This window comes from Equus asinus, chromosome 11, assembly GCF_041296235.1.
Source record: "Equus asinus isolate D_3611 breed Donkey chromosome 11, EquAss-T2T_v2, whole genome shotgun sequence".
NCBI lineage: Eukaryota > Metazoa > Chordata > Mammalia > Perissodactyla > Equidae > Equus > Equus asinus.
Genome location: NC_091800.1, coordinates 23,994,417 through 24,008,498, shown reverse-complemented (window position 1 = coordinate 24,008,498; position 14,082 = coordinate 23,994,417). Strand labels below are relative to the sequence as shown.

Genomic DNA, 14,082 nt, shown 5'->3' with positions numbered 1-14,082 from the left:
AATGAAACTAAGAGCTGGTTCTTTGAGAAGATGAACAAAACTGACAGGTCCTTAGGCAGATTCACTAAGAAAAAAAGAGAGAAGGCTCAAATAAATAAAACTAGAAATGAAAGAGGAGCAATTACAATGGATGCCACAGAAATACAAAGGATTATAACAGAATACTATGAAAAACTATATGCCAAAAAATTGGACAATCTAGAAGAAATGGATAAATTCTTAGACTCATACAACCTCCCAAAACTGAATCAAGAAGAAATAGAGAATCTGAATAGACCAATCACAAGTAAAGAGATTGAAACAGTAATCAAAAACCTCCCCCAAAATGAAAGTCCAGGACCAGATGGCTTCTCTGGAAATTCTACTAAACATTCAAAGATTTAATACCTATTCTTCCCAAACTATTCCAAAAGATTGCAGAAGATGATGAAGAAGAAGGTGGAACATTTCCTAACACATTTCACAAGGCCAACATCACCTTGATCACAACACAAAGACAAGGCAGTCAAGGACAACACAAAGAAGGAAAATTACACGCCAATATTGCTGAGGAACATAGATGCAAAAATCCTCATCAAAATATTGGTAAACCAAATACAGCAATACATCAAAAGGAGCATACACTGTGATCAAGTGGGATTTATACCAGGGACACAGGGATGGCTCAACATCCACAAATCCAGCAAGGTGATATACCACATGAACAAAATGAGGAATAAAAATCAAACGATCATCTCAATAGATGCATAGAAAGCATTTGACAAGATCTAACATCTATTTATGTTAAAAACTCTCAATAAAATGGGTATAGAAGGAAAGTACCTCAACATAAAAAGGGCCATATATGACAAACGTACAGCCAACATCATACTCAACAGGGAAAAACTGAAAGCGATCCCTCTGAGAACAGGAACAAGACAAGGGTGCCCACTCTCACCATTCTTATTCAACATAGTACTGGAGGTTTTAGCCAGAGAAATTAGGCAAGAAAAAGAAATAAAAGATATCCAAATTGGCAAGGAAGAAATGAAACTCTTGCTGTTTGCAAATGACATCATTTTATATGTAGAAAACCCTAAATAACCCATCGGAAAACTATTAGAAATAACACCTAAAGCAAAGTTGCAGGGTACAAAATCAACTTATAAAAATCAGTTGCGTTTATATACTCTAATAATGAACTAACAGAGAACTCAAGAATAGGATCCCACTTAGAATCGCAACAAAAAGAATAAAATATCTAGGAATAAATTTAACCAAGGAGGTGAAAGACCTACACAATGAAAACTGTAAGATGCTATTGAAAGAAATCAATGATGACATAAAGAAATGGAAAGATATTCCATGCACATGGACTGGAAAAATAAACATAGTTAAAATGTCCATAATACCTAAAGCAATCTACAGATACAAAGAAGATATATAAATAGCCAATAGGCACATGAAAAGATGTTCAACATCACTAATCATTAGGGAAATGCAAATCAAAACTACAATGAGATATCACCTTACACCTGTTAGAATGGCTATAATTACCAAGACAAAAAACAACAAATGTTGGAGAGGATCTGGAAAAAAGGGAACCCCCATACACTGCTGGTGGGAATGCAAACTGGCGCAGCCACTATGGAAAACAGTATGGAGATTTCTCAAAAAATTAAAAATAGAAATACCATATGACCCAGGTATCACACTACTGGGTATCTATCCAAAAAACTTGAAATAAACAATTCAAAGCAACTTATGCACCCCTATGTTCATTGCAACGTTATTCACAACAGCCAAGACAAGGAAGCAACCCAAGTGCCCATTGATTGATGAATGGATAAAGAACATGGTGTATATATATCTACATGGTATATATATATCTACATGGTGGATATATATATATATACATACACAATGGAATACTACCCAGCCATAAAAAAAACACAAAATCGTCCCATTTGCAACAAGATAGATGGACCTTGAGGGTATTATTGTTAAGTGAAATAAGCCAGACAGAGAAAGACAAACACTGTATGGTTTCACTCATACATGGAAGATAAACATGTGGACAAAGAGAACAGAGTAGTGGTTACCAGAGGGGAAGGGAGTTGTGGGGTGAGCATAAAGGGTAAAGGGGCACATATATAATAATGTACAACTGAAATTTCATAATGTTATATACCATTATGACCTCAATAAAATAAAATTTAAAAATAGAAGAGGAGAGAAAACTTCCAAACTCATTTTATGAGGCCAGCATTATCCTGATACCAAAACCATACAAAGATGCTACAAGAAAATTACAGGTCAATATCCCTAATGAACATAGATGCAAAAATCCTCAATAAAGTATTAGCAAAGTGAATTTCAGCAATTCATTAAAAGGATCATACACCATGATCAAGTGGGATTTATCCCTGGGCTTCAAGGATGGTTCAACATCTGTGCATCAATCAATGTTATACACCAGAAAATCAAAATGAAGGATAAAAATCATACTATCATCTCAATAGATTCAGAAAAAGCATTTGACAAAATTCAACATTCATTTATGATAAAAACTCAAACTGAGTATAGAGGAAATATATCTCAACATAATAAAGACCATATATGACAAGCCCACAGCTAACATCATACTCAATGATGAAAGCTTTCAGAGCTGTCTTGTTTCTAAGATCAGAAACAAGACAAGGATTCCCACTCTCACCACTTTTATTTAACATAGTATTGCAAGTCCTTGTCAGAGCAATAGGCAAGAAAAAGAAAAGTCATCCAAATTGGAAAGGAAGAAGTGAAACTGTCACTACTTGAAGACGACGTGATATTATATAATGAAAACACTGAAGCCTATGCCAAAAAACTGTTAGAACTAATAAATGAATTCGGTAAAGTTGTAGGATACCAAATAAATACATAAAAATCTGTTGCATTTGTATACACTAATAATGAACTGTCAGAAAGGGAACTTGAGAAAACAGTCTCCATTTGCAATTGCAGCAAAAGAATAAAATACCTGGGAATAAATTTCACCAAGATGAAAGACCTGCACATTGAAAACTGTAAGACACTGATGAAAGAAATAAATGGAAAGACATTCCATACACGTGGATTGAAAGAGTCAATATTATAAAAATGTCCATACAACCCAAAGCACTCTACAGATTCAATGCAATCCCTTTCAAAATCCCAACGGTATTTTTCACAAAAATGGAACAATCCTCAAATTTGTATGGAACCACAAAATACCCCAGATAGCCAAAGCAATCTTAAGAAAGAAGAACAAAGCTGAAGGCATCATGCTTCCTGATTTCAAACTATATTATAAATTTTATAGTAATCAGAACAGCTTGTTTTTATGGTATTGACATAAAAACAAACACATAGATCAATGGAAGAGAATAGAGAGACCAAAAATAAACCTGTGCATATACGGTCAATTAATGACAGATGAGACAAAGTTATACAATAAGGAAAGGATAGTCTGTTCAATAAATTATGTTGGGAGAATTGGACAGCCACATCCAAACGAATGAAACTGGACCACTATCTAACACCATTCACAAAAGTTAAAGTGGATTAAAGACTTGAACATAAGACCTGAAACCATAAAACTCCTGGAAGAAAACAGGCAGTAAGCTCTTTAAGGTTGGTTTTGGGGATGATTTTTTGGATTTGACACCAAAAGCAAAGGCAACAAAAGCAAAAATAAACAAACGGGGCTACATCAAACTAAACAGCTTCTGCACAGCAAAGGAAATAATCAGCAAAATGAAAAGACAACGTACCAAATGGGAGAAAATATTTGCAAATCATATATCTGCTAAGGGCTAATATCCAAAATATATAAAGAACTCATACAACTCCATAGCAAAAAACCAAACAACCCAGTTAAAAAGTGGGCAGACACAATAAAAAATCCTAGCCTCGGTGGTTTCCTGCCACCTTTTTCAGGGAACCAAAGGAGGATACAGCATCACGTCTATGCCATTCTTGGTAAAACTCATAATCTGAAGTGAATCATGAAGAAACATCAAACAAACCCCCAATGAGGGACATTCAACAGCTGTCCTGTCCAATACAGTAGCCACTTGCCACATGTAGCTATTTTAATTAAAATGAAATAAAATGTAAAATTCAGTTCCTCAGCCATACTAGCCACATTCCAAATGTGATTTTCATGTGGCTATCATATTGCACAGCACAGATATAGATTTCATAATTTTCTATCTTCCCAGAAAGTTCTACTGGATAGTTTAAAAAAAAAGTTATATTGAACAGCACTGATCTGCAGAATAACTCTTCAAAAATGTCACGGCCATGAAAGACAAGACTGAGGAACTGTTCCAGTTTAAAGGACAGTAAAGAGACATGACAACTGAAAGCAACGTGGCACCCTGGGTTGGACCCTGAAATAGAAGAACATCAGTGGGACAAATGCTGAAATCTTACTAAGGCTCTTGGACTAGTTAATAATATTCTATCAGTGTTAGTTTTCTTGTTTTGATCATTGTACTGTGGTTATGTAAGATATAAACATTTGTATTATTTTTGCACCTGTTTTCTAAGTCTGAAATTATTTCAAGATGAAAAGTAAAAAGTAAACTAAAATTTAAAAAGAAAAAAAAAGCAGGCAGAGAATTGGAATAGACGTTTTTCCACAGAAGACATTCAGATGGCCAACAGATACATGAAATGATGCTCGACATCACTAATCATCAGCGAAATGCAAATCTAAATCACAAAGTGATACCTCCTCATCCCTGTTAGAATGGTTATTATCAAACAGACAAGAAATAACGTGTTGGCGAGGATGTGGAGAAAAGGGAACCCTTTTACACTGTTGGTGAGAATGTAAATTGGAGTAGCCAATAGACAACAGTATGGAGGTTCCTTTAAAAATAAAATTAGAACTACATATGATCCAGCAATTCCGATTTATCTGAAAGAAACAAAAAGCCTAACTTGAAAAGATATTTGCACCACACCCCATGTTCACTGCAGCATTATTTACAATAGCCAATACACAGAAGCAACCTGAGTGTCCATCAGTGGATGAATAAAGAAGATGTGGTATATATAAAACAGAATATTATTCAGCCATGAAAAAGAAGGAAATCCTGCCGTCTGCGACCACATGAATGGACCTTGAGGGCTTTATGCTAAGTGAAATAAGTCAGACAGAGAAAAGCAAATATGGTATGATCTCACTTATATGTGACATTAAAAAAAAAGAGCCAACTCACAGATACAGAGAACAGATTGGTGGTTGCCCAAGGTGGGGGTGGAGGGTGAAAGGGTGAAGGCAATCAAAAGGTACAAACTTCCAATTATAAAATGAATAAGTCCTGGGGACGTAATGTACAACATGGTGACTAGCGTTAATAATACTGTTTTGTATATTGAAAGTTGCTAAGAGAATAGATTAAAAGTTCTCATTATAAGAAAAAAATTATCATGATGGATTAACTAGACTTATTGTGATGATCATTTCAAAATATATACAAATAGTAAATCATTGTTGTACTTGAAACTAATATGTCAATTATATCTCAATATAATTCCTTAATTTTTTTAATGAAAAAAATTTTTTAATTTTTTTAAAAGACAACATTGGCTTTGCCTGTGGGCAGTATTCTTAGTGGGTATATGAAAACTACCCAAAGGACAGTGACAGGAGAAGAAAAATGTGATGTTTTTCTTTAGAACAAAAATCTGATTTCTCATATGAACCCACTGCCCAATTTCCTTGAGACTGCCCCTAATTTTTAGTAGTCCCTGGGTTAAAAGGTCCATTGCTGGCTCATTACACAGCAGACAAGGCCACACTAGTTGTGATTCTGCCAAGGACAGAACAAGAGGAAATGACCTTTGTAGGAAAGAGGAGGTGTGAGGGTGAGGGCCATGAATCGCCCATGAGACGGCGCCCAGGGTTACCGGGCCAGGGGCTGAATCACCTTTCCTCGGGAGTCTATCCATGTGCCAGGGAGTGATCCTACTGACGCCCAGATCCTGGAGAAAGACGCTGCGGCTCAGACCTCTTTACGTCCCCAACTGCAGACTGCCTGCGCGTGAAGCTGCACGAGAAGCTCATGAGTCAATTACTGCGTTTCTATTTTTTGGTGATTTCAGAGACGTAACCAGATCTCCCTGGCTGTTGCCTTAAACAGATTCACTTATGTAACGCTATTCTGTTCCTTAGAGAAAGTGCCATAAATAGCCAAGAGGGGAACTACTGGATTCCAGTGAGTCAGCTACCCTGCACTGCTTCAAAGAGAAGGGAAGCCGACGCTGAAGCACACTGCTGCTGTCACTGGGAGAGGCTCCAGAGGGCAGCCTGAGAGCTGAAAGCCAGGGTGGGAGGAGGCTTCCGTGGGAGGAGGGCATGCGGTGTTGTTTCACTCTGGAAGAGTCCACGGGGCAAGAGTGTCCTGAAACTCCGACAGTGATTCATTCTCAGCCTCTAGTCTTCCCAGGAAAGTCAGACAAGCAGACAAGAGAGGCCAGAAACAGCCCCCGCCAGGGCAAGGGGGCAGAAAGAATCTCCATCCTTTGCATGTGCAAGTTGTCTCTAGGACAGACAAGACCCCGCTTTTGGAAGCTGCCTTTTCTGCCTCTGGACAGAGCTGGAGAATACCAGCAAATCTACTGCGGGCACATGCCCATGCACATCAGCCCAGGGCCCAACTCGAGAGCTGGGGATGCGGAGGCTCTGCAGCCACCCTCCTCCAACTCCCCACCCAGAGTCCTGCACTGTTGCCAGCCAGCGCTGTGCCAGCTGGAATCCCACCTGCCCAGCAGGCACCTCCATGGTGCACATGGACACCCCTCTGGTGAGAAACACTGGGTGTCATCTCTCTTCAAAGCAGCAGAGTTTAGGATGTATCTAGACTCCTGCCTTCATGATGCAGTAAAAATAAGATGGAGCACGGGTGTGTTTCCGTTAAACAAGCACAGTGATGAAAATCTCTGCAAAACAACCAAGTATTCGTCCTTGACCAGTTCTTGATTTTAAGTCAAATTTAACACTGCTCTGTCCCTGACAGTGGAAAGATCCACTTGTCCCCTAGCGGTTCCTTGCATGGGAAGCTTGGCCTTCTGCTTCTCATGAAGCAGTGCTCACAGAGGCTTCAGGCAGATGCAGACTGCAGTCATGCTCACCAAGAGCATGCTCCTCGAGTAAGACGTCAAAGATGGCAGGTACAGGGTGGTGCATACTTATCAAGGAAGAAAATGACATTGGGGTCCCCAGGGGAATTGGCCCTTGGGAACAATAAGATAGACATTTTAATTAATCAACATTGTCTCCTCCTGGAAGCAGCCTCCATACCCAAGGATTTCCTTCTTTAAAGAGCTTCAGAAGTTATTTTCTCTTACTTAGCCAAACTCAAACAATTGAGAAAGTTAGTTTGTCTCTTCAACAGCCATCCGGCTGTGACACCTCTCAGGCATACCTGGGCCTTCTGAGGCTGCTCCTTACCCCGTCCCGAAGGGGTGACTCTTCATTCATGCTTAAGCTCCTCTACTATGTCAGGCACTGGGCAGGACATGTGCTGAGCAGGATCTCCCTCGTGGAGCACAGAGCCTTGCAGAGATCATAGATCATTTGCCAGAGCAGTACTGGGAGTCAGAAGGGTAGGGTTGGGGGTCTGGGGGATGGTGGAGCACAGAGCAGAAGGCCCTGGTGAGTGGATCCTTCGCCAGGAGGAACCAGCTCACCTCAGAACCTTCCTCAGCATATTCCGCTAGGTCCCCCATGCACATCAAATCTGAGGCTGCTCTGGACAGATGTGTCTTGATGAGAATGGCCTTGTGGAGCATGGTCTTTAGAAGAATCATATCTTACCCAGTTACAACCTGTACGAACATTTTGCATCATATTCTTTAAGGACGTATAATTCAGACCATCATAAATCTCTTTAATTGCTGCTCTTCGCTTTTAGCTCCTTAAGCCACCCTTGGCAGAACGACTTGGGAGTTTCAATGTGCTGTACAGAGCCTGAAGGGCAGGAATAGGATCAGTACATCATGGGGACAAACGCACACACACCTCCCACCGACAGAATGTAAAGACTGAGGATTAAGGAGAAGATCAGGAAGCTTGGACAGAGAATGCTGAATATCTGAATCAGTGATTGAGAAGAAACTCATGCGTGCAACTGAAAATGTGACCCATTTGTCCCAAATTTTAAAAAGTGAAAGACTACTGCAGTATCTTCTAAATGGTCTTCCTACCACCAGAATTGACCCACACCTTTAATAATCCATTCAAGGCTGAAATACACCAGTTGGGAAGTTCTGCATAAAAGACCCTCAGTTAATGTTGGTTGAAAGAATGAGTCAGTCTGTTTATAAGATTAAGAGATATCTGGAATTAGGCAAACAAAGATCTTAGAAGTCAATGAAAGGAATGGTCATATAGGAAAAACATAATTAAGATTATCTATGACCCCAGCAGAAGGATAAGTGTGGGGATTTCTTACCCACGTGGTCAAGGCCTCCTTGACCAAGATGGCATTAGACTCCATTCCTAACTTGACCTTCCATCACTGCTTTTCATGTACGTGGACTCTAATCAAGCCAAACTGCCCACTGACCCCCGTAAGTCCCTTGCTTACCTGCCAACAGTCAGCCTGTGTTTGTGTTGGCCTCTCTCTCCTACACAGCCTCCTCTCCAGCCGTGCCATCCACTAGGAGGACAGCTGCCCTTCTCAAAGGCTCACCCAATGGAGCCACCTCCATTGACTTCTCCTCTGCTCCCACAGGACAGGCGCGGTCTCTCCCTCCTAGCTCTATTATTGTGCCTGTCATCACATTCTCTTGTTGGGGTTTTTTCTTTTTGTTTTCTATCCTTTGGATGAAATGTAAGTTTCATGTCCCTCTGAGTCCTTCGCATTGTGGTTTCCCCTCCTTTACCTGTAATAGGTACACAATAAATGTGTAGTACATTGAACCAAGCTTTCCAAGTGGCTGTCGGAAACCAGCTTCCTGTTTAACAGGGAGGCAGGGGTGTTTGTTATCTAGGAAGGGCAAGTGTCTCTCATAGCCGGCTGGGTGCCAGGAAATAGCCCTTATAGCAAACCACACTCAGAATCCTTTTCTTATTTCAGGGATTCATAAATCAGGTGATCCTATACTAAATAGAGCCAGACCCACTGTCCCCAAGTCCATTATTTAATTGAAACTTTGTCTAGAAAGGTTGGCCTGCAGGCTTGGGCACGGAGCCAGACCAGAGGGACAATCTGAGAGAAGCAGACCCAGGTGGGAAATGTGCATTGGAAGAGAGGCCCCCAGTTTTGTGCAACAGAATCAGGTTCCTGGGGAGCTGTAGTAAGGATGGGGGAGAACAGGAAGACAGGGGTGAAATGTGAAAGGGGAAACTCCTTGTCCCTGCCCCTGGAGCATCCAAGGGCTTAGTCAGTAGTCACCAGCTCCCTTTCCTGCACAGTTTCTGAAGGGCACAATGTAGAGAGGAGTCCGGTTCCTAATAGCAAATAAATAAGTGCTAATCTCCTGATAGCCCCTCACTCATTGAAGATTTACTTCCCTAAACCATGGGTCACCCCTAGGATGTCCTGGCCATCACACGTGTCCTGGAATCAAGTCCCTTGTTGATTTGATCTGAGATAGTCTGCATGCCCCAGCCTGATCACTTCCATCCTCTTGTCAATAACGTTTCCAAACAGTGGTGCTTTGCTTGGAGGGGAACAAACCCTTCAAGCATTCTTCTTACCTTTCATGGTAATTCCTATCTCCTCTGTCATGCTCAGCCAGCCCTCATTCTTGCGGCTAATCTGTTGAGCACCCTTGCGTGTGCACCTGAAGTGTCATTCCTTTTGTGACAAGGGGCTGCTTCCCCTCCTAGGTTCAGAGATGTCTCAGACTGAGAAGTCTGGTCCATGTTCCCCCAAGCTCTGCTAACTCTGTGCCTGCTTTATAGTTTGGAGAATGAAAGTTCTGCTAATGCTTTATTGCCACAACGTTGCTGGAAGTTTCCAGTTATTAAAGTTTGTTTCATGATGTGTTTAACAATGAATCCCTGTGCCCCGGGTGACCCCCCCAGTCCTGCACTAACGTGATATGTCCTCTTTCCCCTACAGGCACAAAAGGTACACAAGAAGTTTCCCAAACCCAGCAGAGCTCACCACTCAGAGCAGAAACCTGATTCCATGCCTTCCCCGAGCGCCACTGCACTAAGCTGTACACCTGGCAGCAGCCAGCAGCCGCTCCTGGACAGTTCACACCCAGGGCTCAGCCAGACGGGCCTGCCTACTAGGCACCAGCAGGAATTTGCCAGACGAGCCAGCGTCCCTCCCAGCCTCCCATGGTCTTTTCAGAGAAGCAAGTCCTTGTTTTGTTTGCCTACAGGAGACCCCTCCCCAGCCTCCTCAGCTGTACCACAGTGGTTTTCAAACACAGGTGCCCCAGGGCACAGGGCATCGGAGTGGAGGCACGGCCAGCTCTTCTCCATCGATGACTTAGAGGGGGCCCAGGAGACAGACGTGGACACGGGCCTACGGCTGTCCTCCTCAGACCTTTCTGTGGTCTCTGCGTATTCTGCACCTAGCAGGTTCTGCGACACTGTGGAAACATCCCTCACCTCCGAAAGATGCAGCAGCCGCTGGTCAAAGCACAAAGGTTCCAGAGAAGGACCACTGCCCACTGGGAGTGGGGTGGCCACAGAGACCTCCTGGGCTTCCCTCCCTTTCTTCACCAAAGGGCCTCCCAGCTCCTCGGCAACAGCTGTTGCTGCTCCCCCAGCTTCCGGCACCTCCTCACTCACAGAGTCATCCCCAGAGCTCCCTTGTGAGGCTCCCAACGCCAAGCAGACTGGCAGAGACGACCCACCACCTCCAGCATTGCCTGGACCCGGGGACAATGACACGGAGGAATTCTACATCTGAGCACCCTCTACTCTTGTTTTTCAAGTAAGCTCAGACACACAGGCTCAGGCCCCACTGTCCTTCTGGAGTCTGAATGCCACCCAGGTTCTCAGCCCTGCTCCCCCAGGTCTGTCTGGGATCTAATTACCCGTTTCACGGGGATCGTTAGCACAGTTGCCATTCCTCCGATTCTTACTGAGAGGTGGTATTTTCTAGGGACTTGGTGGGAAAATACTGGCGTTTTTATGCAAATAAATTTTCAGCAAACTTAAGTTGTAAAATATATTTTTTTTGAATACTCGATTCCATTTGAGATATGGTTTACTGTGCTTATACAATTTAAATGCTTCATATGATTATTTGAAGTGAAAAGAAAACCTAGTCAGCTGGAGCTGATTTGGCAATTTTTCATGCTGTGAAGGAGAAACAATTAAGGCCAAAATGTTGAATGTCGGAAAGATACTAAATGACCTGAGCCAGAGACTAGTGCACAATAGCATAATGTGCCCCTTACGGATTCTCCCTATCTATTTACATTTCCAGGGAACAGTGGCCCTAAGAATTTCCAAGTACTGCTTACAGTAAAAATCAGCGTGATAAGACAGTAAACATATATCAGACTACAGTAATACCACCCTTGGAAGCCATGCAACCTCTGAAAATCTGGATTTTCACAAAAGTGGCTGATATGCTTTATAGGGATTTAGTATGAGTAACAGACTGTTGGTGCATTTAAAATGTGATTTGAGTTCCAAAAACTAGATTTGCATACACCTTTCAACAACCCACCTACTGTAACAAGTGAGGGTCTGCAGGAGACCACGCCACTACCTGGATTTATTTGGATTACTGAGGTGGAATCATTCGTTGGAGTTACAGAGTGACAGAATAGTAGACATAGTGGGTAGTCTTAAGATCCTTCCATTTTAAAAACCACAACCTAAGGACTGTGTGTGTGTGTCACATTTTTTACTGTTTTCTCTAGTAAATGTGCATCATGTACACTCTGTCTTTTTCATTTTTAAATAATTTGTAACATTTTAACTGGCATTTCCATTGCACAGATTAATAAATGCCACCTCTTCTCCAAATGGAAAGCTTTACACGGGATGCTGTCCTGAACACTGTTGCATTGCCAGCCTTCTGTGAGTGCACAAGAGCCTTAATTAAAGCTGGAGCTCTAGCCCCCACCGTGGCTTTTCCTGCCTCTTGTCTGCCTCTGTCACAGTGTGAACAGTATTTGAGTCTCACCTCTCTCGCACTCCAGTAAGTGTATGTTTACAATGCCAACCTCAGCAATGCCAAGTGCTGGCATCGGGGGCAGTGCCGAGCTGTCCCTGGATGTTATTTATGTTTGGGAAAGAAGAGAGTGGATTTGTCTTGCTCATTTCCCAGTCTGGTGCTCCTTGCCTGAATTTCTCATGGCTCTGTTTTCCCCTCGCTAGAAGAGCCCACACCAGCCCAGACACAGCCTCAGAATCCTTTTCAACAGCCCGCTAGGCAGCCGTTACCAATCATCAGACTTGAGCTGAAGCCTCAAGTCTTTCCCATCCCTGTAATGAAAGCCTTAGATCCTGCCCCAAGTATCCTGGATATTCCAGGACTCTGAATTATAATCTTCTGCTCTAAATTAAGTAAATAAAAATATGGTCTCTTATAATTCTAGACCAGGATTGAGCAAACTTTTTCTGAAAAAGGCTAGATAATAAATATTTTAGGCTTTGCCAGCCATTTGGTTTCTGTTGCAACTACTCAGCTCTGCTGTTATAGCATGAGAGCAGCATGGGCAATATGTGAATGAATGGGAGTGGCTGAATTCCAATAAAACTTTATTTTCAAGAACAGGTGGAGGGCCAGATTTGGCCCAAGGTCATAGTTTGCCAGTCCTTCTGCTAGACTGAGGTGGATTCAAGATCTCAGTCACAGTCAACAATAGAGAATCTAAGTCTGCAGCTCTCGATTGCTGTGGTGCAAGAGACCAAAAAGTGGGCTGCTGAGGTCACACCAATGACTCCAGAACTACAGGGCTTAGAACAGTGAGAGGCTTCTTTCTGCAGGGATGACTCCTAGAAAGCCACTAGGTGTCCACCTCCTGTCTGGAAATGTGACACGCAGTCAACAGCTGATGATGAAAAGCAGCGTGCTAACATTAGGGAAAAGGAGAAAATTCAGAGGTGATGATGCAGCCTCCAAGGAATGGGCAAGCTCATGAGCAGCGAAAGCCAATGAGGCACAAACAAGTGGACCAACTGCCAAGTGATGGCTCCTCCTGCCTTCACCCTTAATCAGTACCCTTAGTTTAGTGTACTTGCATGCACCCCCAGGATTGCTTTAGAGCTCAACTCTAATGCTCTCTGGTCCCACTCTTTCTCAGCAGCCCACCTTGGCACAGTCCAGTCTACCAAACTGATTGAACCCAAGGATGTCAGCAACACCATTCAAGAGCAGAAAATGCAAGAAGCTCCCATAACACAAGAGGAGAAGGGAAGGGAAGCCCACTACAGACCACATTCAGATCCTCCCCTCCGCTCTCAAGCTATGGTCAGAAATGGCAGTCACTCTGTGGAGAAGGAGTCACAGAGACACTACTGATAAAGCACTAGCTTCCGTTTCTGGCCATACCCTAGCATTTTCCTCATCCAAGAGGGCTCCTGATACCCACTGGTGAATCTCAACTCTTTTGGATTATTATTGTTGTGATAGATGCTGACATACTACAGGTGCTCAATAAATTTGTCCAACTAAAAAACACTGAGGTTGTCTCATAAATTATTTCCCTCCTGGATTCAGCTCTGTGATGTAGGAAATCTAGATTTTAGCCCTAGTTTTTTGTCATTTAATGAAACCCAGCCTCTTGTCTCCTTGACCTTGCACTTCCCCCTGGCACTGACCTGTTGGTAAGTGGCCTGGTCTAGTTCACAGCCCATCCCTTCTTTGCCTCTTTTCCAAATAAGACTCCCCAGATTACCATTCATAGTCCCACTGTGGCCTACCCTAAATACCACCTAGTATCTGCTTTAAAGATCAAATGTTTCTCAGTCCATCCCTAACTGACTTGCTGAGCCCTACAGAAATCATTTTGGGTCACCTCAGTTGGGTCACCTGTGGATGTGGGGTGGTGAGCCACTGAAGAGACTTTTGTGATGGTGGGAAGGCTACTGTGTTGTTGGACAAAATGGACTGTAGTGCAGGGTGCTTCTTGAGCCCTGAAGCC

General features: G+C 42.6%; 1 protein-coding gene across 6 annotated transcripts in view; it reads left to right on the top strand.

Annotated features, from left to right (window-relative positions):
- Positions 1-13,630, top strand: part of FAM124A (family with sequence similarity 124 member A) — an 88,244-nt gene extending 74,614 nt beyond the window's left edge. Inside the window, exons 4-5 of one of the 6 annotated variants that reach the window (XR_011506887.1) lie at positions 10,086-12,134; positions 13,243-13,629. Coding sequence is in view for 4 of the 6 variants with exons in the window: in XM_070520616.1 (XP_070376717.1) it covers positions 10,086-10,889 (804 nt within the window). In the remaining 2 variants the exon portion in view is untranslated. Of the gene's footprint in view, positions 1-10,085 lie in introns of all 6 variants that reach the window. The other 5 variants (XM_070520616.1, XM_070520615.1, XR_011506888.1 and 2 more) reach the window with 5 other exon arrangements.
- The last annotated feature ends 452 nt before the right edge of the window (positions 13,631-14,082 follow it).